The following is a 26,202-nucleotide window of genomic DNA, read 5'->3' as shown; positions in this document are numbered from 1 at the left end:
ACATCACATTGTAAGTGGGCTGTGGATCCACTGAAAAAGCTTCCTGACACTATGTCAGAACTCTTTAGTGCAACATATCAAAGTGTGCTTTAAATTATCCTGCAAATGCTGTCCATATGAAGTCCGTTTTCTAATGGGGATACTAACAACATCTGTGCACTGATGAGAATTAGTGTGTATAAGAATACCACAGGTACATTTCCACGAGAAAGTATGAAAGAAATCACTTCAAAAAGTCTAAAGTAGAGTTAAATAGAAGCTGAATGGAAAATCTTGAAATTAGCTAGTGGAATCAGGGATAACAGAAATCTGAAATGTCATTCTTCAGGACATAGCCTGGCCAACAATGAGTAAGATCTATAGGTGATTCAGAAAGATCCCTTATCTCACGAATAACACGTGGAGTCTATCTAATACTCATTGTCGCACAGTACACTCTATACAGGGAGCGAAAACATGTTTGAGGATTAGCCAATAAGTCTGTGTTCAGCATGAACATCACAGTGGGATAATATTTTGGTTCAAGAAAACTATCTGAATGCGTCCCTAGCTGAGAAAATATGAAAATGCTGCCCCCTACAGCCGAAATAGAAACGGTTTCCATCGGACTGCAGGACAGAAGCTGTTACCGAGCGACCGAATAACCTTGCACTTTGTAGTAAGCATGGAATAGTTTGTATAGATTAATTTGTTTACACCAGTCAAAAAAACAAAAACAACCCGTGTGTAATCAGTCGCTATGCATATCACCCACCGCTAGTGGGCGCTGATCAAAACTAGTGGCGCTTAGCGGACGCGCACAACAAACAAATCTTCTCCTTTGCGAACACAAAACAAAGAAGATCCTGGTCAAATATTGACCTGCTGGGATATCTGGGTTCAATACAAAAGTATGGGCAAAAAGCATAAAAAACATAAATCAGAAAAACACGCATACGACGGTAGGATGATCTTTGTTTACGTAGCAAGCTAGTTACCCATGTTAGCTTCTCTAGCTATACGTGCTAGGTCTCGCGCCCAGCTAACGCGTTAACGAGTGTTCCTACGTTACTGTCCGTGTGTGAGGCGCGTTAGCCATACACTAAAGACCAGGCAGAACGGCGATATAACGGGGGGTTTCTGACTAACTGGCTGGAATGTGTCTGTACGTTGACAGGTGTGATGAGAAGTGCTGTTAATGTGGGAGTATCGGCTTTACCCAGCTAACTAGCGACCAGGTTAGCGAGGACTCCCTGCTGACAGCTGCACTAGTTACAGGGTCAGGGTCTGTTACACAGCCAGTCTACTGTCTGACCTATTATATACACACACACACACACACACATACATATTATACACTCAACATACACATCACACACTCAGCATACACATATCATACACTAAACACACACATACACTCAGCATACACATATCACACACTCAGCATACACATATCATACACTCAACATACACATATACACTAAACACACACATACACTCAACATACACGTATCATACACTCAACATACACATATCATACACTCAACATACACATATCATACACTCAACATATACACTAAACACACACATACACTCAACATACACATATCATACACTCAACATACACATATACACTAAACACACACATACACTCAACATACACATATACACTAAACACACACATACACTCAACATACACATATTAAAAACTAAACACACACATATTATACACTCAACATACACATATGCTGTTTTTACTAATTGAACTTGTAATGGGTATCCAGATAGCTAGTAGCCAACGGTAGCTGGATAGCTAACTAAATTCAGGACTGTAAGGCAGGATGGTGAGTGTAGTTGTTAGATGGATAGATAGCTAACGTTATAACTTAGATTTTAACAATTATGCCAGAATAATAACAATACCTAGGGTTAGCATTACAAATATTTGATTATCTACTATAAGTCTAACGCTATGTATTCTGTTTAGGTTCATTTGATATGTAAGGTAGTGTTTTTTGTGTTGTGTGTGTGTATAATGTGTCTTACACCGAGGTTTCCCTGTGTTCCAGTAGACTACGCAGACAGGCCGCTGAAACTCGTGTTGAAGGTGGCGGGCAATGAAGTTACCACAGGAAGCTCTAGTCTGGAGCAGGTTTACGACGAACAGATAGATTACGATAAACACAAGGACAAGAAGAAGAAGAAGAAAAAGAAAGACGAAAGGGATAGGGACAGCCCGCCTCTCTCACCAGGGGACGACAGGAAAAGGAAAAAGGCAAGAGATGACTCGTCATATATTTTTGTAAACGTCCTTCAAGTAGAAGAGTTTGTTGCAACGCTTGAATGTTTTTTTTTGTGCATCCTGTTGAGGCATTATTGGTGGTGTATTATATGTTGTGGGTGCAGATGACCAAAAAGAGAAAAGGCCAGGATTACCTGGATATGGAGTGGGATGAGCGCAGCAGAACTCCTGCCCGGTCAGATATATCCCAGGATAAACCCCTCACTCCCTCACTGGCTAAAACAGAAGGTAGTCATACACTGAGTGCCTCTTGTTGACTTCAGTTTGAAGAAATGGAAGAAATCCGTGTGTTTAATGTATATATATATATATATGTGTGTGTGTGTGTGTGTGTGTGTGTTTCATTGATTTTAAGCAGAAAAAGAACAGACTCCACTACAGGAAGCATTGAGCCAACTTATCAGGCAGTTACAGAGGTATAAACAATTTACAGGAAGTTTTGTATTGGGGATCTCGACAATTATATTAAATATACTTCACACCCATTTATATGTAATGGAGGTCAAGCTATCTGAAGGTCTTTTTTTTTTTAAACCAAGTACAAACTGCACAACTCTGTCCTTGCACAGTTACAAAACTGCCAGTATTTAGACTGTGTAGTTGCTTTAAAGGTGGAGTCTTGCATCTTGGATATTCACCTGTGGTGTGTTTGTAAATCCACCGAGACGCTAGGTGGCTTTCACATCACCAACTCTGAACGCACAACTGAACTCTGTGGTCTCCTGCAGAAAAGACCCCAACGCGTTCTTCTCGTTCCCCGTCACCGACCTCATTGCTCCTGGATACTCTCTGATCATCAAGAGGCCCATGGATTTTAGCACCATCAAGGAGAAGGTGAAGACCGAGTGTTACCAGTCCCTGGAGGAGCTGAAGGTAATAGAACCCTACTTCACCGTTATTGCTTCTAATCCTTCATCATTTTCTGGGGAGTATGTTCATTTTGGGTATTAACCAGAGCACTAGTGCATCTAGTTAAGCTTTGTGTGTGGACAAGGATTTTCTTTTAAAAGAGGCTTTGTTATTTCATTACCTGTTCATGGTCGTGTCTCTTCGTGCAGACGGATTTCAAGGTTATGTGCGGGAACGCCATGATTTACAACAAGCCAGACACAATTTACTACAAGGCAGCTAAGAAGCTACTCCACTCTGGCTTGAAGATCCTGAGCCCAGTGAGTTATACTTCTCCAGTGACATGAAAAACTGCTCAGACGTACTGGCATTTTCCTATTACGTTAATGTTTATTTGCAGTGGTGTAGTACAAACACTAGGGGGAAGCACTTTGCTGTGTTAAACCTATCCCATCTTATAGGGTTGGAGCTTAAGATATTTCACTGGCAAGTACCTTTGGGCAGTGATGGGAGAATGCTTACACTGTGTGTGTGTGTGTGTGTGTGTGTGTGCGTGCGCGTGTGTGCGTGTGTGCGCGCGTGTGCGTGCGTGCAGGAGAGGCTCGAAAGCCTGAAACAGAGCATTGAATTTATGGCAGACCTGAAGACTCCCAGCAGCAGGACAGCAGAGGAGGGCGAGGATGATGCCATGGCGTCTGACCCCACCAAAGATGGGTCATCTCCCATGGATACTAGTGACAACTCTCAGTCACCTAGAGTGACCAACAGGGACACTCCCAGGTAAACAACCGACACAACAGATGCCTCTGGGCTAGGGTCAGCCCATTCTTCCTAATACCTCACAGCAGCTGAGGGAAAACCTGGTCTGGAATCAGGTGAGGAGCACCTGGACTGACAGCTGCTGTTGTTTTTAAATAAAGCAACTGAGCTCATTCTCTCTCCAGATCTCCCTCCCTCCACAAACAGCTGTTGGAATGTGGGGCATCGTGTTGAGACTCGTATGCCATCTAAGGCACTCACCCTACACATCCACACGGTGCAGTGCATGTGTGTGTGTGGAGTGTTGCTAACGCCAGCACTCCACACACACACACTTCACGCACCGGGCTTCAATACCCTGTCTGGGAATGTGAACTATCTGCCTGCATACGGATTGGCTGGCTGGGGCAATGCGCAATAGTGGAGGGGCAAAAATGACAGGAATATCAGTGCTGGTCATTTCTCTTATATCTCTCACATAAGAGATATGTTAATGTGCAATGTATTAATATAACGTTTCCAATGTCAATCATTGGCTGATTTCACAATTTCACCACATGTTGAGTTTTTTATTAGTCTGACCACTTCCTAAAGCTGAACTACGTCCCGATGGGTAATGACTAGAGTGCATGTTATTACACCCTTCTTCTGCCCCTCCAGTAAGGACTGCAAAGAGGAGGTCCAGAGGAGCGTGAGCCAGGCTGAGCGAGACCTGGAGGACATTAAGAAGGTCATGGAGGAGTCTGGGGGGAAACTCTCCAGCAGGAGCCTGCAGTGTGAGGTGAGAGGCCCGGGTCCCCGCGCTCCACCTGGGGCCAACACCTCACCTGTCCTCCCCCTCCGAGCTTTTCATGGCAGAAGTAGAGCTTACAGTTGTAGGAAGTCGAAAGTATGAGCGAAGCTTCTGAAATGTTAAGATGTTTGTCTAACAAGACATTCAGTGATATTGTCATTATCGAGAAAGTTAACGGACTTAATTTTTATGTTCATCTGATCATGCGTTCACCATTTCACTTGTAAGGTTAATATGTAAGTGGTGGGTTTTGTGTTGCATCAGCTGGACTTTGATCGGAGGAAACCTGATGGTACAACCACCCTGGCAATCCTGAACCCAGCTGAGCTCAGTGCTGGAGGTGAGGTGGAGCAAGGGGAGGGGTTACATTTGCATAATGACGTTCATATATGCATAACGGAACACATTTCTAGTCACCAGGTTGCTTAATTGTTACATAGAAGTGTGGCTTAAAGTAGTGGTGTCGTATGCTTTGTGGAGCCCTTGGTAATTCTTTATTGGTGTGTTTTTGTTTAATGTGTGTTTTTCTGCCTGTGTGTGTGTGTGCTGGTCAGATCCTGGGTACTGCCCAGTGAAACTGGGGATGCTAGGTGGTAGGCTGCAGACTGGAGTGAACACCCTGCAGGGATTCAAGGAGGACAAGAGAAACCGAGTCACACCAGGTAACGCACGCGCGTACACACACACACACACACACACACACACACACACACACACCACTCTGAACAGGGCTTCCTTCAGTCTTGTGTCGGGACTCTGGGCGTCCTGAAGGAGTTTAGACGAGTTTACGTATACAGGGAAATTGAGAGACGGAGAAATGGAGAAAGAGACTGTGCTGTTTTTAGTCAGATCTTGGATCGTTAGTTTTTCCTTTGTGTCTGATCTGTTTGTGGGCTGTTTTTTAATCATCTGTGAGAAAGAGGATATGTGTTTTGGTTACTCAAGCGAGGTGGGTTTGTCCTGTGATCCTGTGATCAGAAATGGAGTGTTTCAGCTGTTATGGGTTTATATTTCAAACTGGACTGAATCAGGCACAAACAGGGAACATTGCAGACCCAGTTCTTTACTCTTTTATTGTCACAAGGAATCTCCATTATGAAAGAGATGTACCATCTTTAAAATGGCTCAAAAATGGTCTGTATGGGACTGGTGGTTGTAGCAAAGACCCTCACGTTGGTCTGTGAATGGCAGACGTCTCAGTGGTAACATCCCATGGTGGAAATAGCAGAGCTGTTCTGCTGATACCCTGTGCATCCAGTGTTGGTGTAGGCTAGCAGTCTGCAGCTTTCCTTTAGCATTTCCCAATGAGCAATGTAATAGATTCACATGCAGTCCCACTATATACGTCCAGAGAGCAGATCGGAGAGCTGCCTCTCCAGGCCTTCGGGGTCAGCACAGGTAGCCACGTGTCCCTGACGAGTTCCAGATGGCCTTCCTGCAGCTCCACGGATGCTCTGCCTCAGGAGGAGAAGCCGCTGGTTAACGGGACCCCAGCCGCCAACTCTGCAGGATGGGATGCTAACGGGAGACGTTGGGAGACACACCGGCAGCTCGAGCGCTTTGAGCCGTGCTGGGATTCCTGCCGCACGCCTTCGTGCTCCACGTTAGTGGCCAACGTTGGCAGAGAGCAGGCGGATGGCCGTTTATGACTGTGTAAAAGGGCGTTTGTCTTTCCTTCGAGTCGTGGCCAGTTAAAATCGATCAGATGACGTGAAGAGAGATAGAAGTGCGTGTGGGAGTCTGGCCGTGCCCCGCTGATGAACCGATGAGCTCATTTCTCTGTGAGCTGATTTAATAATGACCGTAACTCGGCCGCAGAAGTGAATGACGACTGTACTCATAAATCACTTATTTTTATGCCCCCTTTCATTCCAGCTCCCACAAAACAGAGCACACAACAACGTGTGCGTTTTTAATCCCCTTTTGTTGTTTGTGACTGATTGTGACCGAGTTCTTTGATCATGCCGAGTCGGCGTGTGTGTTTTCACATTTTAAAATGCTGGCGTGCTGGAGCAGAGATGCAGGATGTCCCCAGACGAACGGAGCAGGTACTCACGCTGCACGACTCCCAGCCGGCAGAGACCTGTTGCACAGGGAGGCGAGTGGTCAGACGTCCACGCTGTTGACAGCCTGGCACAGATCTACAGTAGCGAGACTAGCAGAAACGGGGAGAACGCCATTTTAATACATTTGTCAGCATCTGTTTGTTATTACCAAGGGAGGTTTTCGTTGGAAGTGCAAATCTCACTGCTGGGACCAGTTGACCTGCGGAGACCGTCGAGGGAAGGCGAGGGAAACTCAAAAGGGCAAAATGAGGACACGCGGAGGCGGAGTTCTGCGCCCGAGCGCGTTTCCTTCGGCCGCGACTCGATCGTTCAGATGGCCTTGCCTGCGTATGGGAGAGGCTGTGTTCTCGGGCTTTACATAGTCCATTCAGGACGGCGTGAACGTAAGCCCCAGAGAAGGCCGTTTGATGGCGTCTACAGACTGCTGGCCTTGAGTAGGCGGTTACTTACAGTCGGTGTCTGCATAACTCAGCCGCGTTAAATGAAGCATTTTCTCTTGTGGAGAAAGCTTGGAGTTGGATTTGCAATACTTTCTAAATACATAATTGAGGCATAGTCATACATTTAGATAATCTGTAAGCAACTGGACCCTGATGGTCGGTTGCTCGTGTAAGTAACTGGACAGTTTGACTGGTTTGGCTCTGTAGGAATTGTCAATTCCGCTGGATGGCTCCGGCTGACTGTGTGATGGTGGTGGTGCTGTGTGATGGTGGCGGTGCTGTGTGATGGTGGCGGTGCTGTGTGATGGTGGCGGTTCTGTGGGATGGTGGCGGTTCTGTGGGATGGTGGCGGTTCTGTGGGATGGTGGTGGTTCTGTGGGATGGTGGCGGTGCTGTGGGATGGTGGTGGTTCTGTGGGATGGTGGCGGTGCTGTGGGATGGTGGCGGTGCTGTGGGATGGTGGTGGTTCTGTGTGATGGTGGCGGTTCTGTGTGATGGTGGCGGTTCTGTGGGATGGTGGCGGTTCTGTGGGATGGTGGTGGTGCTGTGGGATGGTGGCGGTGCTGTGGGATGGTGGCGGTGCTGTGGGATGGTGGCGGTTCTGTGGGATGGTGGTGGTTCTGTGGGATGGTGGTGGTTCTGTGGGATGGTGGCGGTGCTGTGGGATGGTGGTGGGTGAGCGTGAGCTCCTGTGTGGGGAGATGGTGGACTCTGGATGTAAGAGCTGGTGTTAACCCTGGGTCTTCCTTTCTCTCCAGTGACGTATATGAACTACGGCCCCTTCAGCTCCTACGCCCCGACCTACGACTCCAGCTTCGCCAACATCAGTAAAGAGGATTCGGACCTCATCTACTCCTTCTATGGAGACGAGTCCAGCCTGCAGGGCTCAGAGAGGTGTGTGTGTGTGTGTGTGTGTGTGTGTGATTATTTATTTCAGCTTTCTTGCACCCAATTACAAGCTTGCTGATGTGCAGATCTCTTGCGTCAAAACACAGCAGACGTCTTTACAGAAACCCTGTGAAATATTTCAGTAATGAAACAGCCATGAAATAGCATAATAAACATATCCACACTGCAACATAACTGTAAAATACAGTGGGGTAATTGGTAGACCTATGCAGTTTCACCTCAACATCCATTAGCTTTGTCTTCTTTCTGAAGGGTACATTCTAACGAAGAGTACTCTTTAACGAAGGGTACATTCTAACGAAGGGTACATTCTAATGAAGAGTACTCTTTAACGAAGGGTACATTGTAACGAAGGGTACATTGTAATGAAGGGTACTCTTTAATGAAGGGTACATTCTAATGAAGGGTACTCTTTAATGAAGGGTACATTGTAACGAAGAGTAAGTTGTAACCATGGGTATATTCTAATGGTGATCTTGGTGTGCTCCTTTACATTTCAGCCACAGAAGCCTCTGACACGTGTCACGTGTGCAGGCAGGGCGCCATCACGAATTCCAGCACCCTCACGATCAATGAACCTATTCATACAGCCTTCACTTCACACTCACTTAGGAATATATTATTTTGAGTGTGTGAGTGTGAGCGAGCGAGCGAGAGAGAGAGAGAGAGAGGATTTAACCAGGACAGAAGGAAAAATTCTAGGGATTCAACAATATCAAATTATTCAACACTATTATACAACATGGTATATTGCATTATACAATTCAATTGACCAATATCAATATAAATAACCCAATGCCTTTATTGCATTTTAAAGTGAGTAATCCATATACAATGCGGTGAGCCGTGTTCTAAAGTAGGCCACAAGGGGAAAGAGAGGGTCATTTGCTTCTGTTTTCCTAGAAAGTCACCCAGACTGTAGTTTTTGAAGAACTGACAGAGGGCAGGTCAGTAGGCAGATACGCCCGGCCTCATGTTCTGCCTGGCGCTGTGCTGGTGGGCCGTCTGCACCACGTCTGCTGCCCCCCAGAACTGCTAGATGATGTTCTATCTAATCTAATCGCCCCTGATGTTCTTGCTGCTTGTTCCTCGTGGACCATGGGCACAAGGAGCGTCCCGTGACCACAGTAGTGGTGTTAAACACACGTGCTGCGTGGCTCTCCCGCTGGTCCTTCTGCTGTGGGAGGCACGGTTCTGTTCACGAAACCGTGAAACAGCATTTCCACACAGTGGGCGTTTTCACTCGCAGCATCGATACGTGTAGCCCAGCATGTCTAAAAAGAAAAGTTATTGTGTTCATATTTTTGAAATGTCAATACCAGAGTCCCACTCTTCAGCGGTGAGCGTGTGGTGCTGCTGATGTATTGTGCATCCCTGCAGTTGTGTTGTTGTTGAAGTATGGCTTTGATTTGGAAACGCTAAGAGCTGAAAGATTTCCATTATGGTTACACGGATCTTAGCACAAGTCAATACAAGTATCCCACATGGGTTGTAATACTGTCTGTCTGTCTGTGTGTGTGTGTGTGTGTGTGTGTGTGTGTGTGTGTGTACACAAAAGCATTGCAGATTTCCTGACCAAGTCTGAAGAGCATGTGTACAGAATGGCTGATAATCTTCTGGACATGCTGACCAGCGGAGAGCACTCAAGACAGCTGAAGGAAAACAAGGCGATAAGGGTGACTGTCAGGAGAACAAGGGGATAAGGGTGATTGTCAGGAGAACAAGGGGATAAGGGTGATTGTGAAGAGAATAAGGGGATAAGGGTGAATGTCAGGAGAACAAGGGGATAAGGGTGACTGTCAGGAGAACAAGGGGATAAGGGTGATTGTGAAGAGAATAAGGGGATAAGGGTGACTGTCAGGAGAACAAGGGGATAAGGGTGACTGTCAGGAGAACAAGGGGATAAGGGTGACTGTGAAGAGAATAAGGGAATTAGGGTGACTGTCAAGAGAACAAGGGAATAAGCGTGACTGTCAGGAAAACAAGGGTGACTATGTCAGGAGAACAAGGGAATAATTGTATAAAATAATTATTTCTAAAGTGCTGAGGTTATACTTTTCCCAAAAACTGACCTCGGATACGTGAGGCAGGAAGTAAAATTCTTCAAAATCATATAGACTTTCGTTAGTCTTGGCTGTTGGTGTTGAAACAATGAGTGAACCCCACCTGTCCCTTGCAGAGCGCTCAGGAAGGGGAGGAGCTAGTGGAGAATACGGACACTGCTGCTGTTGAGGTAAAACAAACCGTATCATTCGCACACAAATGCACAACAGCAGAGCCCAATCAAAGTCGTTGCTATGGCAGCAGTGGCCCTGCACCTGAAGAATGGTGAACTCTGAAAGTAGCTCAAGTGCTCTAGTTCATAATAAGACCGAGCGGAGGCGGTTCTGGCTGGACGAGCCGGTGCCGGAGTGGGGGTCTGGTCTGGTCTGGTCCAGTCTGGTTCGGTCTCGTCCCGGGCCTCCTGGTACCGTCTCCCTCACTTTCACTAGGCCCCAAGGCAGCTGTGTCAACAAAGCTAGAGCAGCCAATCACACGCACATGGAAAGAACATTTACTTTACTGGTCACACACACACACACACACACACACACACACACACACACACACACACACACACACACACACACTCTCTCCACCAGAGGGGGGAAGCTGTGGGTGGAAGCTCGTTCTTCACATCCTTCAGTATGTTCGGGTAAAGATGGCACTCTTGTGAAACACTCCGCTTGATTGGTGTGCATTTCTCCTGAAGCGTGTGGGTGTCTGGGTCTCGTCGAGAGCGTGATCCACGTGGCCCTGCCGATGTGATCATTTCACATCACCTGTGCTCGTCGTAGCGTGTGGGGTGGGACTAGGGAAGAGGGTGTTCAAGCTTCTCAACAGCAGCTTAATGTAAGATGTGTGTGTGATGGAGAAGTTTCGGTGCTTTTAGGGAATTTGCCAAGTGCAAAAGTATGTGAACTTTTTAGTATGTGAAAGTATGTGAACTTTTTAGTATGTGAAAGTATGTGAAAGTTAGTAGCTTATGGCACCTTCTTCTGAAGCCATGTCTTCAACCAAACGTCTGCTGTAACCACAAATGAGAGTCTCACATCTGCTTTTTGGGATTTTTGCCCATGTCTTCTTGCAGAACTCCGCCAGTTGAGAGAGTTTGGAGGGACATTTGGCTTGTACCGCTCGCTTCAGATTGTCAAAGATTGAGATCCAGGACTTTGACTGGTCCAATCCAAAGTGCAAATGTTCTTTCTTTAAGGCCATTCCTTGGTAGATTTGTCATTGTCATGTTGCATAATCCATTTCCATCCCAGCTTCAACTCCCTGACTAATGGTAGGAGCTTCTGGTCAAGAATTTTGTTTGTTGATGGGTCTGAGAATTGATGGTTCAGACATCTAGACTTCTTCAAACATGGCACCTGTGATTGTGGCCAATATTTTTCTATTTTGGACTCCTCTGTCCAAAGAATGGAATTCCAGAAACCCCTGTTTTGTGCTCTCTGGCAAAGTTTAAACAGGCAACTTTGTTCTTTCTTGAGAGCAGAGGCTTCCTTCTAGTGACTCTCCCATGAATGATTTTTTGCCTGATTGTAGACGCATGTACATTTATCCGAGATGCTGCTGCTTATCCCAGATGTTTTGATGGCCATCCACGTCTGGGCAAAGTTGTGGTCCCAAGAGCACTGAGGATGGATGCAGCTTCAATCTTTAGGAGATGGTCTTGTAGCTTTATCCTTACTGATTGGCTATCGCCACTTTCTTTCGGTTGTCTCCGTTCCTGTCAGCATTGTTGATCTGTGCGCTTAAGTGGTTTGGCTCATTTTCTCTACCTTGAAATCAGTGCGGCTCAGATCTTTTGATGGGTCTGCTTAATTGATCACATGAGCACTTATGTTTCATCTTTTACCTTTTAGTCTTTTACCTACTTGACTATACAAACTTTACACATTTCCCTCAAAACAAGCAAATGGAATCGATGAACGGAACCTGATAGAATCATGGTAAAACAACAGAAAAATCTAAACTACTCGAGGAGCTCACAAACGTTCAAGCAGCACTATATAAGGTCTGCAGCAGCAAAGTGAAATGCTTAAAATCTCTGACTGTAGAAAAGCCAGAAAGACTTTTCATGTTTCTCCCTCCCTGTAGGTGGTTGGGGCAGAGTCCAGCAGCAGGAACATCAGCACGCCTCCAAGTTCCACAGTGGTTTTAGGTCTCGACCTGTTGGCTGAGAACTTCAGCTCGGAAGGTGAGTGTCCGTGAGAATGCACACACCGTGCATGATTCTTCTAGGCCTTGCTCAGAAGCTCCGTCTGTGGTTTAAAAGAGTGAATGAGCAGTGTGTGAAAGGAGATGGACAAACCCAAGCCTGCATCTACTCATGCCTCCCTCTCTCTCTCTCTCTCTCTCTCTGTCCTCTCTCAAAAGCAGAACAGTTCCAGAAGAAACTGGACGAGACCACCCTGCTGCTCAGGAACCTGCAGGAAGCTCAGAGAGAGAGACTGAGTGCCAAACAGCCCCCCAACATGATCTGTTTGCTGGCTCCTTCTGCCCGAGAGATACAGCTAGGTACACACACACACACACACACACACACACACACGGTCCCATCATCAGCTGCTCAGACTGAGGCCCACGTGTGATCCTTGATCCTGAAATCATTTAACACTGTAAAAATGTTTACAACTAAGTTGATAAAGTTTAAAAATTCCAATAATTAAAAAGGCTAAATGATTATTCATACAAGGTTGCACTGTTGGGTATTAAAAGTAACGGCTATTATGAGCTGTATAAAATCCCACACTACATACCCACAACCTCAGAGCAACAATCATAAATGGCAAAGTTCATCAATAAATGATTGAAAATGACCAATTACATTAAGTACAGGCTCAGGGATTGTCAAATTAGGGAATATCTTGGTTTGTTGCACCTCTTCATGCTTCATTGATTTTGACCCGTTTTGGCTGCACGCAGCAGTGTGGTTCTCATCAAAACAATATTCTTCTTCTTCTGCCCTAATCATCTCCACGTTTTACATGTTTTCCACTTCAGCGTGGCTGGTGTGATCAGGAATATTGCTCTCTTTTTATGCTGCCAATTAGGTTAAATTTATAAATAAATACATTTAACCATGAAGTTCAAGTTACCTTTTGGATAAAAATGTCTTTGCTTACTTATTTAAAGCTAAGGACAGAGTCAGATTTCCCTGACCTATAAATGACATATAAAAAATTGGTCCATCTATGAATTAATACATCAGCCGTCCAGTGTCGTCTTGAGAGCGACCCTGTCTTACACTCGTCTTCCTGTGTGTAGCGGAGAAGGTGACGGAGAACCTGGCCCAGCTGACCAGCCAGGTGGCTCCTGGAGATGTGAGCAGTGTGTACGGAATTAGAAAGGCCATGGGCATCTCATTGCCTATGGAGTCTACAGAGCACACACTCACTCACCTGACTACAGGTAGATTTCACACCCCTGACCATAGATAAACCGCACAGCTAAAATCACACATGCAAACACTTTGCTTTCCATGAAAATCTACATAAAAATAATGCATTTACTGATCAAATTGATTATTTGAGCATGTAACAAAACGGCCAACAGCATTGTGTGAGATGTGGCTGAATCGCTGACGTTTCCTACTGAAGGACTAGTTGTGTTAAGGGGAGGAGTACATATGGTGACATATGTAGTCATCTGATGACATGACCAACAGTTAATTCCTTCCAGTGCAGCTGATTTCATCTGCTGAACCATGTGTAGCTTGTTGGCTTGGACGTTGTATAGCTTATGCCACTGGTTACCATTTCCATGCTAATTCTGTGCATTCCTTCTGGTGTTGGGTGTCTACAGTGGGAGCGGATCAGCTGAACGGAGCAGGCACATTCTCGGAGGACGCCCCCGCCGTCTAGCCTCTCAAATCTTGTCCTGTACCAATGGTGCTCCATTTCTTTGATGTTCATACGTATTTGACTTAATAAACGTTTTTGTTTTCCAATATTTGCTCATATCCTTTGTCAACCATGTCGGTGGGTTTATAAAAGGAAGTTCATCTCTGTAGTAAAGAGAACGAAATGGAATCTAAAAAGCACCTTTCCTCTAAAATGCACATCTGCAACTATGACCAAAGAGGAACATGTTCGCCCGGGTCCTCAGACTGGCCGGAGGTGTAGCTGTTCTCAGAACCCCGCCTCCTAGACACACCCTCGCACTATATTTTCTGTGCATGCTAATGAATGCTCTTCTGATGTACTGTGTGTGTAGTTTTTGTTGACAAATAAGCTTTTTAAATAGAATGACGTGAAATTCTTGAAAGGTGTAAAATCATTTATTCCATACTGATACTGGAGAGGTACTTGAAAGTCAGGCTCCTCGGACATTGCAGACAGAGAAGAGAAAGCTTATGTTTTAAACAGCAAAAGAGGGAAAAGTCGCTCTGCTAGTTTTAGTTTAATAAAGGTACAGTACAGACAAGTCCCATATATTTTTTTTTTCATGTTTTTACTCATGTCTACTTTATAGACAAAGAATACCAAACCCAATAATGTGTTCCCTTCTAAACAAGCAGCTCCCCACATGGCAAGAACACTGAACTTGACTATGCAGTTTAGTAACATAGCAGTGACGGGCAGATTAGCCAGTAACAAGTGCAACCAGTAGCATGACCCCGCCTTCAACTGGGAGGTGCCACAATGGTAGTTAGTCAATATACAAAAACATCTTAAAAACAAACAAAAACTTTCTTAAAAACCTTGAAGGTAAGTAGAAAGCAAGACACACACACACACACACCCTAGCGGATTGTTCTGAAGTCTGAAGTTTTTCTTCCAAGGTAGATAGCAAAAATGTTCAGTTTAATCCCTTTTAATTACATTATTATTTGAACCATGTAAATACCTGGCTCTGGCTCTCCATACAGAGACTACAGGATAACAACCAGTGACGGCTCTAAAAGACATTTGTGAGATAATCTGGCTAAGAAGTACCGTCCCAAAAGGCAGAACACTAATCACATGATAGACAACAGGGAACAGATGTTGGCTTCTAGACTGCAATTGTTGCCAAGTTTAGAGCATTTTAGAGATGCACACAGGTTAGAAGTCCTTCAGTATTATATCTCTCCACATCTTCAAAAAAAAAAAAAGAGTTTAGTCCACTTTTCCAGAGACTTCACATCATGTGCTAGTAAAACCAGAAATAAAGCTCTTCTTCATATGTGTGAGCCTGTGCAGGTCAGGGCATCTGCTGGTAATCTCCGACACGAGACATAAGCCAAACGAATGACGACTGCAGTCAACAATGTTCACGGAAAACTTCCTTTCCTGCGAGTTCAGATACAGCCACAGCAGACGAGGATCAGAAGAGATCAGTGCACGCCAGAGTCCTTGTGGACGGCAGACTCATCTGCTCCATAGTTCCAACATTAGGCATCAAATGTAGATTCACGTCGGATGAATTGGCAGTGGGAATTTGTCAGCAATCTTCTGATAAGTAGAAGTGTTTGTAGACTTTCCAAAAAAAAAAAAAAACCCCACCTTCCAAGTTTATTCTGGCAAGATGGCAGTAGAATGACATATTTGTAATGATAGACCAGGAGAAGCCGTGTGTGTGGACATCCGTGGAAGTGTGTTGGGGCTGCCAGGTCCGTACTGGCGGTGCTGGGATCAGCTGAGGCCCATTCCCTGTTGCTTGTTGTCTGGACACACAAAAAACGTTTTCAACTCCCCTTTCCCCTTCACATTGATCAGGCCCCGGCACTCACACGAGTATCCCAACTTCTGTAGGACGTCCGACGTCTCCTCCGTCACCTAGAGAGGATGCCGTGGTCAGTTTACTTTGCTTCCAGCCAAGTTGTTAAGCATTTAAAATTCAGCTCTAGGACTGAAGTAAAACATCTCATTTCACTCGACTGACGTGACATAAGTATGTTAGGAAACAGAGCATCTGAATATCAGGTGTTTACAGTGGTAGTCAAGGGAACTGACCATGGATCCTAAAACACAGCATAAAAAAACTCACATAAACCTGTTACTGCAGCAATCTCAGTGTTCGAATATGTCATTTTTGAGACTAAAATTTCCTGTCATAAGATTTGAGGCCTAGTGAAAGGACATTTCTGATTTTTTTTCTGCTCAGCACCTTGTTTCTGTCAAACTGACTTTGATGGCATAATTTTTCTAAAAATTATCTTTTGATTGTTTGTTGCCAAAAAGTTATTAGGGTTCACCTCTGTGACGTGTCGCTAATTGTTACTGTTTTGGCTTTCTTACCCATAATGACAGATAAGGGTCATAAGACACAATGGACAGACTCAGACGACTGCATAATGCCAGCCAGTCCACAATAATTATATGCTAGCTTATTAGTACAATTAATATCCAAATTAAACAGTGGCAAAATTAAACAGATTGATCAATCGCAGAATCATCCATGTCAGAAACAGCATGTATTGATTAAAAAGCTGTTCATAGTCATCTCTGTAAAGGATGAAAATGTGTCGGTATTAATTTCCCATCATGAACAAACATTAAGTGATAAACAAGACCGCATTTGAAAATCTCAGGTTAGAGAAATTCTGTTTTAAAAATGTCTGTAAAGAGTGTCCGACTGCATCTTGCGAGACAACCTGCTATGATGTGAGGTGTGTTGCTTCATATCAGCATTGGCAATTCAGTTGGTCAACAGTAGAAGCTTTGCGGCTTCAAATTCAACGCAAGCAATTATTTTTGCCATTTTAAATAGTGGAGTGTATTTAAGGGGAGTCATTATGCAGCCAAGAATGTGGAGCCACCAATGTGGAGACTGGTCTTCAAGACCCACCGCTTTATGTAAGCACATGTGCGGGTTTGCCCTCGGGTGACTCTTACTGTGTATTAGAGAGGCACAATACAACCTTTATGTTAACAGGCATCTCAATTTTGTTGCAGTTCTGATATTGTAGGGACTAAATACACACCAAAGCCATCTAACAAATCACAAAAACAAACAGTGTGCTGGACATTTGAACATTTAACATGATTCAACAAAAGGGATCTGGTATTAGTCAAAATGATGTAGACCAATGTCACATCATACCTTCTCGGTGTGGTTGCATCACACACTACAAGTGCTTTACAATGATCACAATATGACATTTTTGTTTATATCGTGGAGCCCAAGTGTGCAATACTCCTGAGTGTTCTGTAGGGGGCAGTACTGCACCCCACACTGGGTACCTGGATTTTGCCCAGCTCCCCTGTGCTCTCCATTCGGCTGGCCACGTTCACCGTGTTGCCCCAGATGTCGTACTGCGGCTTGCGTGCCCCGATCACACCGGCTATCACCGGGCCATGGTTTATCCCTGCAAATGCATGCAACAACCTTTAAGAAACCAAACATACAAACAAAAAAGATATTCAAAGATATTTATGTCAGTTAAAGCAACAACACAGAGTGGGAATAAACACTTAACGTGCTGGTCTTTGCTTCAATTGCTGTGGTATTGAAAAAGGCAGCACTGACCACTGACTGTTGTCTTTGCACATTCTGGTATGTGAGGAAAACTAAAAAAAGATTTTCAGTTCTCTGCCGCTCAACCATCAGTTATTTATAGCTGGACAAAGCCACTTCTTGAAATACCAACAGATGCATAAGGTGATGCTGGATAAAAAAAAATCAAGTTAAAACCTTGTAACCTTGACTAAAATTTGGATAAATTCCTCACTGTCCTCGTATATTTAGTCCAGGATTAGGTCCAATGTGTATATGAAACACCAGAAACGAACAGATGTGCAGGCTGAAGACAGGATACAGTTGTTCATACTACATGTAACAAGGTCACTGAAATTACTTGCAGAATGTCTCAATGGTTTAAAACAGATAAGAATAAATTTATTCATTATTCCCTTTCTGCCACACACACACACACACACACACACACACACACACACACACATGCTCGCACGCAGGACAAATTCACCCACGGGAACAGCGGAGGACGAAGTTTCTCTTCATGGTCCTTCAGCTCAGATCAACCACTGTGGTGAAGGACCATGTGCTTTTCATAAACAGTCATCGTTCCGCAGAACCCGAGAGGAACTCTGTGGATTTCCTTCAGCTCTCCTACTTCTCCCCTGACTACTGCCACAAATGTGCATCAGGATCTCGGCCCTTGTGACACAGAGCGTTTATGGACCAGGCCATCCCACAGCATGCGGGGGAGATGCATGGTTAATATTTCCATGTATGCAAAAACCAGGAGGAAATAAAGCATGAGAGAACTGGTTTGGTATTTTCAAGTTCCCTCAACTATTCTTGCATGACATTTATTGTCTAGTGCGGTGGGGAGGTGGTCCGTGTTCAGCAGTGCTCTAGAGACAAAACCCCAGACGTCTACTGCCACGGCACAGAAAACCATCATTCCCGCCTCAGCCAATCACAAGTCAGGTGACCAAACACAATCTTGAGAACCTCATCATGAATTGAGCTAATAAGGACCTGCAGAACACAAACATGCCAGATGAAATGTTCACAGAAGAGGATGCAGGATAGACTGAATGAATCAGCTGCTAAGAATTGATGAATCTAATCAATGAGCTGGTGTCCGTTTCAGGTCTGGCCTCCCTGATCAGGTAATGATAATCGTGTGTCCATCGACCACACTCACCCACACGTAGTCTGAAACTGTTGAACGAATGCCTGTTGATGCCATCCAGCTTCCCGACGAGGGCGATGGCGAACTCCACCATGATCCCGATCTGGGCGTGCTGTCTGTCCCGGTCCTGGAGGCAAAAGGCTCTCGCGGTTATGTCAGAGGGCAGCACTCACATATGTGTATTTCTCAAGTTTACCATTAGCAGAGCCACAGTTTTGTTCCATTAGCAACTACCACTAGCACCTATGTGGATGTATTTTACATTCGAATGCTTGTTCTGAAGCCACAGAGTGGTCAGACAGGGAGCGTTGCAGTTTGGAGCGGAGTGGAGCTCCACAGTCTGCACGTTTGCCAATCAGCCAGAAGATTAAAACAACCTGACTAATACTGCCTGGGTTCAACTCATGGCATCAAAGCTGCTCTGACCCATCAAAGCGTGGACTTCACGAGACCTCTGAACGTCCCCTGTGGTGTCTGGAACCAAGACACTGGCACCACATCCTCTAATTAAACACCTGAAAGCGGCATGGTGCCTGCACGGATCAAACTAGTTTAGCAGCACATCCCACAGACGCATGATGGGACTCGGACACGGAGGAGTTTGGAGGCAGAGTCAACACCTCGTCCACCGTGTTCCTCAAACCAATAATGACCTCTCAATTTCTAGCCCCCCCAAGTAAATAAGTTTCTAAGTAAGACGGTTAGAAAACCTCACATGACCTGCTATGTTGGAGTTGCCCCCACCCGGACATGTAGCCACCTCACTGTGGCCCTGCTCACAGTTGCTCACATCCACTTCAGATTGTTCTGCTTCAACATCAGCTTCAACATCTCACTGTTCTCATTCTGACCAATATATCCCACCCCTGGACAGGTGCCACTGTAACAGGTAATCAGCGTTATTCACGTCACCCGTCAGTGGCGTTAGTGTTGCAGCTGATCCATGTATATAATATAGAGTTGTATTTGATTGCAGTACATGTCCAAAGTTCCTCAGTGTTGATGTAGGTTATATGTCTTGTATTCCTCCAGCATACATTGTGCAGATCCTTAAGTGCATTGAGAGCAATAGGTGCACTATGAAATGGAAGCACTAGAAGCAATATGTAAATGTATTGTGTAAAATATAATGTGCAAATAAAATATGCAAACGAAATGTAAATGAGAATGCAATAGCAGTATTATTTCAGTACACGCTGCATTCAACTCCATTAAGTGCACTATAAAAACAGGTAGGGTCCACTGCACAGATGATCACCTGGTTTGTCTCTTGTCCAGGTGTTCCACTAAGACCAGCAGCAGCCATGTAGGTGCTCCCGATGGTCTTGATCTTCTCAACCCCACTGAACTTGGGCTTAGACAACAACTACAGTGGATATGGCAGGAAACGACACTGTTAATTAACATCTAGTTTTGGCATCGTTTTTAATGTCATGGCAGAAAGAGAGCCGGTTAACAGTGGAGCTGCCTCAGCTGAGGCAGTGTCGTACACACACACTGCAGCTGAGGCAGTGTCGTACACACACACACACTGCAGGTGAGGCAGTGTCCTACACACACACACACTGCAGGCGAGGCAGTGTGGCAGGCGAGCAGGCGAGCACACACTTGGGGGAGTGTGTGTGTGTAGGACACTGCCTCACCTGCAGTGTGTGTGTGTAGGACACTGCCTCAGCTGCAGTGTGTGTGTGTGTACGACACTGCCTCACCTGCAGTGTGTGTGTGTGTACGACACTGCCTCACCTGCAGTGTGTGTGTGTGTACGACACTGCCTCACCTGCAGTGTGTGTGTACGACACTGCCTCGGCTGCAGTGTGTGTGTACGACACTGCCTCGGCTGCAGTGTGTGTGTGTGTAGGACACTGCCTCGGCTGCAGTGTGTGTGTAGGACACTGCCTCAGCTGCAGTGTGTGTGTGTAGGACACTGCCTCAGCTGCAGTGTGTGTGTGTAGGACACTGCCTCAGCTGCAGTGTGTGTGTAGGACACTGCCTCAGCTGCAGTGTGTGTGTAGGACACTGCCTCAGCTGCAGTGTGTGTGTAGGACACTGCCTCAGCTGCAGTGTGTGTGTAGGACACTGCCTCAGCTGCAGTGTGTGTGTAGGACACTGCCTCAGCTGCAGTGTGTGTGTACGACACTGCCTCAGCTGCAGTGTGTGTGTACGACACTGCCTCAGCTGCAGTGTGTGTGTACGACACTGCCTCAGCTACAGTGTGTGTGTAGGACACTGCCTCAGCTGCAGTGTGTGTGTAGGACACTGCCTCAGCTGCAGTGTGTGTGTAGGACACTGCCTCAGCTGCAGTGTGTGTGTAGGACACTGCCTCAGCTGCAGTGTGTGTGTAGGACACTGCCTCAGCTGCAGTGTGTGTGTAGGACACTGCCTCAGCTGCAGTGTGTGTGTACGACACTGCCTCAGCTACAGTGTGTGTGTAGGACACTGCCTCAGCTGCAGTGTGTGTGTAGGACACTGCCTCACCTCATCAAAGTCTGCGATGATCTCGTTAAGTAGACGCAGACACTCCAGTCCTTCTTTGTTGATATCGCACTCGGTGTAGAACTCCTTGAAATCAGGAACCGAGGCAAACATCACGCACACACAATTGTAGGATTTGTAGTAGAGATCCTGGTGAGAACACACACACAAACAACTTAGACACACTTGTGGACAAAATGACATTGGACCATGAATAGTTTAGGCAAGCTCAAGCACAGGACAAGTAGCACACAGGCATGTGGGACACAGCGAGTATATGAGATGGATGTGGGCAACACAAACATTTATGGGGATTTTCAGAGTGACCCTCTTCACTTAGCACAAGTATGACTGCAATCGGTTTCCGAAATTGTGTGTGTGTGTGTGTGTGTGTGTGTGTACATATTCTTGTGTGTGAGATTTCCAGCCAACCACCAGAAAAGAAATTAGGTCAGCTGTCCGATCTTCTTTTTCCCCCGTCTTTCTTAATTTTTTAAAAAAATGGCACTACACAATATGGTATGAAGTGCTTTACTAAGCGTACCATTTTACTGCCATCCCAGTGTGCATGTGGGAGAGAAGTGTGATTTTAAAATATGGAATGCACCATCAGTCTATTAGTAAAATTTGCACCATATGCAAACAGTCATGTTTTTAATGCTGCGTTCATCTCATGCAAATGGGGCTGTTTTCCCAGCTAGCTTATCACACATCAGTCAGCACAGCTCTAGTGGAGCACGGGCCACAGACCAGAACAGTCCCTTCACCAAACACTTCACCAAACAAACTCCCTTCAGCAAACATCTTACCAAACACTTCAACAAATGCCTCACCTAAAACAGCCCTTTCAAATACAGTCCCCTCACCAATCAGTTCACCAAACATAGTCTCCTTGCTAAACAATTTACCAAATATGGTCCCTTCACTAAACACACCCACTGCTTTCACTGAAAAGAAGAAAATTGAACCTGTGGGTGACAGATTTGCCCTGTAGAAGTGGCTTAACACCACCAAGCACCTTTGTGCAACTATTCGGAAGCACACGTTTTGGAAGCCCACTGATGGAATGCCGATGTGTGCGGGAAGACGTGCGTGTGTGTGTGTGTGTGTGTGCGTGTGTGTGTGCGTGCGTGCGTGTGTGTGTGTGAGGAGGGAGAGCTGATGGTCCACTCCCTGAAGATACGTGTGCCAGTCCTTATTCTACACACCTAATCCTGATCATCAGGCTCTACAGGAGAAGTTGGATATTACAGTAGGGTGTGCTTCTTCATAGAGAGAGCCGAACTCAATCAGCACACAAGCACCTGTAGCTATCCGGTCTACATGCAGCAGTGTACCTGTAGCTCTACAGTCCTCCTGTATTTATCCAGTCTATCTGAATTTTCAAGAGAAGGCACCATTATTTGCGTACTGTTTCATGAATCTGACCCAGAAGCACAAACCTACATGCTGACCACTGAATGACCTTTCAGCTATGAAGGTTTCCTGTTTCTCTGGAAACCTTGTGTATTCCACTTCAACTTATATTGGGATTATGAGATACAGTAATGGATTAAGGAGATGGGGAGCGTTTGGGGAATTGTTGGATTTTTTCTGAGCAGAACACACCCCCCCCCCCCCCCCCCCCCCCCCCCCCCCGCCTTTGCTGTTCATCTGGAATTTTGCAGCACAGTTGTAACATTACGTTATGCCTGCAGTGTCGACAGCGACTTACTCCAGACCTGCAGGGCATCACATGATTCTGTTAATGAGCACGTCCCAGATACAGGAAGCTCATTACTGAAACACTCTGCAGTAAGGAGGCGGGAGCTGGCGTTTAGCCCAGAGATACGGGTGAGCGGGGGAGAGTAAGGTAAGGTCAGGAGAGGGTAAAGGTCAACCTGGCCCGCCAGAACACTTCCAGCTTCCACGTTGGCCATGCATGACCTTTGACCGGGTCTATCATTCCAGCCCTTGGTTTCTGTTTTACTGGACTCCACATATGTATTGTTGGTATAATAGCAAACACACACACACACACACACACACACACACACACACACACACACACACACACACACATTGTTAGATTTGTTTGATTCCCAGGCCTGAGGCCATGACTGAGGTGCCCTTGAGCAAGGCACCTAACCCCAACTGCTCCCCAGGTGCCAAGCTAGGGCTGCCCACGGCTCTGGGCATGTGTGCACCACAGCCCCCTAGTAATCACTAGTGTGTGTTCTAACTGCACAGATGGGTAAATGCGGAGGCCAAATTTCGATTGAGGTGAAAATCACAATTGACAAATATGGCAAACATTTTTTTCCCAGAATGTGACAGTAGATTAAGAGTGCAGCATGTGACGGTGGATTAAGAGTGCGGCCTGTGTCGGTGGATTAAGAGTGCGGCCTGTGTCGGTGGATTAAGAGTGCGGCCTGTGTCGGTGGATTAAGAGTGCGGCCTGTGTCGGTGGATTAAGAGTGAGGCCTGTGTCGGTGGATTAAGAGTGAGGCCTGTGTCGGTGGATTAAGAGTGAGGCCTGTGTCGGTGGATTAAGAGTGAGGCCTGTGTCGGTGGATTAAGAGTGAGGCCTGTGTCGGTGGATTAAGAGTGAGGCCTGTGTCGGTGGATTAAGAGTGCGGCCTGTGTCAGTGGATTAAGAGTGCGGCCTGTGTCGGTGGATTAAGAGTGCGGCCTGTGTCGGTGGATTAAGAGTGCGGCCTGTGTCGGTGGATTAAGAGTGCGGCCTGTGTCGGTGGATTAAGAGTGCGGCCTGTGTCGGTGGATTAAGAGTGCGGCCTGTGTCGGTGGATTAAGAGTGCGGCCTGTGTCGGTGGATTAAGAGTGCGGCATGTGTCGGTGGATTAAGAGTGCGGCATGTGTCGATGGATTAAGAGTGCGGCATGTGTCGATGGATTAAGAGTGCGGCATGTGTCGATGGATTAAGAGTGCGGCATGTGTCGATGGATTAAGAGTGCGGCCTGTGTCGGTGGATTAAGAGTGCAGCATGTGACGGTGGATTAAGAGTGCGGCCTGTGTCGGTGGATTAAGAGTGTGGCATATGACGGTGGAGTGACACTATGGTGCTTAATGGGATATGGTGCATCCAAACAAGCAGCTGTGTCTTCTCTCCAAATGTTCTGTGCAGTGCTTTAATCCTGGAGGAAGCAGGTACAGACACCTGTTGTTAATCTGCTTTCCTCACCCAAAACACTTTTCCCCACACAATGTACTGACTGGAGAAGTAGTAGCTGTGCACTTTGCAAGGTATGTCAGAAATATCTACAAATATTCTTGTTTACTTCCAGGTTACAGTGAGCAATGTACTCATTAGACGACACTGTGACCCTTAATTAGACATCCTGTAAACATCGTCATACACACACAAAAGAAATTGAAATGTGGCGACTGTTTAGAGAAGACACATCTCTTCTTTAGCGCTGGGTAAATGAGGGGTGTTCCAGCAGTCTGAATGGTGAGGAGTGACGTGGTGTGAAGGGCAGAGCCCAGTGGGACGGAGGGGCGTGGCAGGGGGCAGGGTGGTCTGGGGCCCCTCGGAGGCTCCTACCTTGTACTTCTGGTTTAGTAAAGTGTTAGTGGACAGCAGTCCCACCTCGTTCTTTTTGTTCTCGCCGACGAAGAGCGCGGCCACATGTGCGGGGAGAACGTTCTCCAGCAGCAGACGCGTCAGGTTCTCGCACAGTTCGATGGCGTCCTTGTCTGTGCGGTTCTTGTTCTTCATAAGGAAGTCCTGCCGGAAGCAGAGCTCGTCCTGGGAGGGGTCGAAAGGTCAGGGTAATGTATGATATAAGTAATGTATGGGTAATGTAGTTCCCAGAGTGGTATGGAGCTGCATGTGTACCTGGTAGGATATAATCAGCATGGTGAACAGGAAGAGAGTGATGTATATGCAGCTCATGGTCTGTGGGTGTTTCATTAGCCCTGCTGTCATTAGTGTGGACGCAGAATCTCCAGCATTGAAACTAGTACAGAACACACATGATCAATGTCGACATAATATCAACAAAATTCTGTAGATTTTCATAGTGATCTTGTTGTTATTGTTGTGATAACATTGAATAAAAAATTTACTGTGCATCTCCACACACAACAACACACACACGTCACAGAGATGCCAAATGTGACAACGTGAGCGGTATACCTGTTGTTATAGAGCTGGCAACTATAGGAACTCTGGGTACAGATGATGATGTAATAAATGGCACAGGCGATGAAGAGGAAGGCGGCCTTCAGCTCCAAGCTCACCCTCAAGAATACAGCGCACACAAGCAAGGCCAGGATACAGCTGTAGACGGAGTACTGTGTGAGAGAAGAGGGGGAGAGGGGAGTAAGAGGAACACTTCAGTACAGGGAGCCTTCAGCTGCTGCCCATCATGCAAAACACGAGACGTGTACTGGCTTTGCAAGAAATTCGACCAACGCATCAATGCAGTTACCTAGACAACCGAGTGTTTATGTGGTGTCATTATGAGTGATGAGGTAGGGAACAAAGAAAGCCAAATCTGCTTAAATCAAGCACATGTGCACGGTGGCACGTGCACGCCACTCACAGGCAAGTGGAAAAGGACTTCACTGGTGTAACTTCCATTACCCGCAACAAAGCGGGAATCCGTAGGGCACAAACCTGGCTGAAAAGATGTAAAATAGAGAAAATCTCTGATGACCATAATGTGTCCAATCTGAATTCGGTTGAATGAATTTGCCTTCCTCTCCACTACAGGACTGCAGGAAATATCATTTACCAGGTTGAACAAGGCAATGATGAGAATAACTACTGTAGCAATGGCTGTTAGTGGGAGACGCACAAAGGGTCTCTTAGCAACCGCCTCCGACACAGCTGGTAACCACTGGCAGGATGCTAACTTCTCTGGGAACAACTTCTACAAAAGAAAGAGAAAAAAGGAGCAGAAGAATAGAATACATCAGTCAGTATGTGTGCTTATTAATCAGGACAGGGTCAGGAGAAACTACAATTATTCTCAGAGAGAGAGAGAGAGAGAGAGAGA

The 26,202-nt window shown here is 45.9% G+C and overlaps 2 protein-coding genes across 9 annotated transcripts in view; one reads left to right on the top strand and one right to left on the bottom strand.

Annotated features, from left to right (window-relative positions):
- Positions 1-766: 766 nt before the first annotated feature.
- Positions 767-14,094, top strand: brd7 (bromodomain containing 7). 8 transcript variants are annotated; one of them, XM_076999704.1, is made up of 18 exons: positions 788-941; positions 1,157-1,217; positions 2,052-2,254; positions 2,386-2,509; positions 2,637-2,697; positions 3,010-3,154; positions 3,340-3,450; positions 3,726-3,910; positions 4,550-4,670; positions 4,947-5,022; positions 5,237-5,344; positions 7,947-8,082; positions 9,656-9,773; positions 10,277-10,330; positions 12,241-12,340; positions 12,520-12,660; positions 13,411-13,554; positions 13,948-14,094. In XM_076999704.1, exons 4-18 carry the CDS (start codon positions 2,386-2,388, stop codon positions 14,004-14,006), a joined length of 1,683 nt encoding a protein of 560 aa, XP_076855819.1. In that variant the 5' UTR covers positions 788-941; positions 1,157-1,217; positions 2,052-2,254; the 3' UTR covers positions 14,007-14,094. The 8 variants fall into 8 exon arrangements, with proteins under 8 accessions (XP_076855790.1, XP_076855771.1, XP_076855779.1 ...); XM_076999695.1 differs by having other exon boundaries at positions 2,049-2,254; XM_076999712.1 differs by having other exon boundaries at positions 1,157-1,258.
- A 434-nt stretch (positions 14,095-14,528) lies between these two features.
- Positions 14,529-26,202, bottom strand: part of adcy7 (adenylate cyclase 7) — a 52,912-nt gene continuing 41,238 nt past the window's right edge. Inside the window, 10 exon segments of the mRNA XM_076999724.1 lie at positions 14,529-15,902; positions 17,310-17,434; positions 18,740-18,854; positions 19,986-20,093; positions 21,203-21,349; positions 24,789-24,947; positions 25,038-25,158; positions 25,338-25,495; positions 25,747-25,824; positions 25,939-26,076. Of these exon segments, the coding sequence (XP_076855839.1) occupies positions 15,759-15,902; positions 17,310-17,434; positions 18,740-18,854; positions 19,986-20,093; positions 21,203-21,349; positions 24,789-24,947; positions 25,038-25,158; positions 25,338-25,495; positions 25,747-25,824; positions 25,939-26,076 (1,293 nt within the window). The 3' untranslated portion in view covers positions 14,529-15,758.

The sequence above is a fragment of the Brachyhypopomus gauderio genome, chromosome 1 (assembly GCF_052324685.1).
Source record: "Brachyhypopomus gauderio isolate BG-103 chromosome 1, BGAUD_0.2, whole genome shotgun sequence".
Classification (NCBI taxonomy): domain Eukaryota; kingdom Metazoa; phylum Chordata; class Actinopteri; order Gymnotiformes; family Hypopomidae; genus Brachyhypopomus; species Brachyhypopomus gauderio.
The sequence above is the reverse complement of the archived record's forward strand: the minus strand, read 5'-3'. Positions and strand labels throughout refer to the sequence as shown.

Bases quoted from the DNA above. Each gene is read 5' to 3' on its own strand.
- brd7 (XM_076999648.1), top strand. From the start codon at position 893: ATGGGCAAAAAGCATAAAAAACATAAATCAGAAAAACACGCATACGAC. The intron at 8,083-9,655 runs GTGTGTGTGTGT...TGTACACAAAAG, and splicing joins AGCCTGCAGGGCTCAGAGAG to CATTGCAGATTTCCTGACCA. The intron at 12,661-13,410 runs GTACACACACAC...TCCTGTGTGTAG, and splicing joins TGCCCGAGAGATACAGCTAG to CGGAGAAGGTGACGGAGAAC.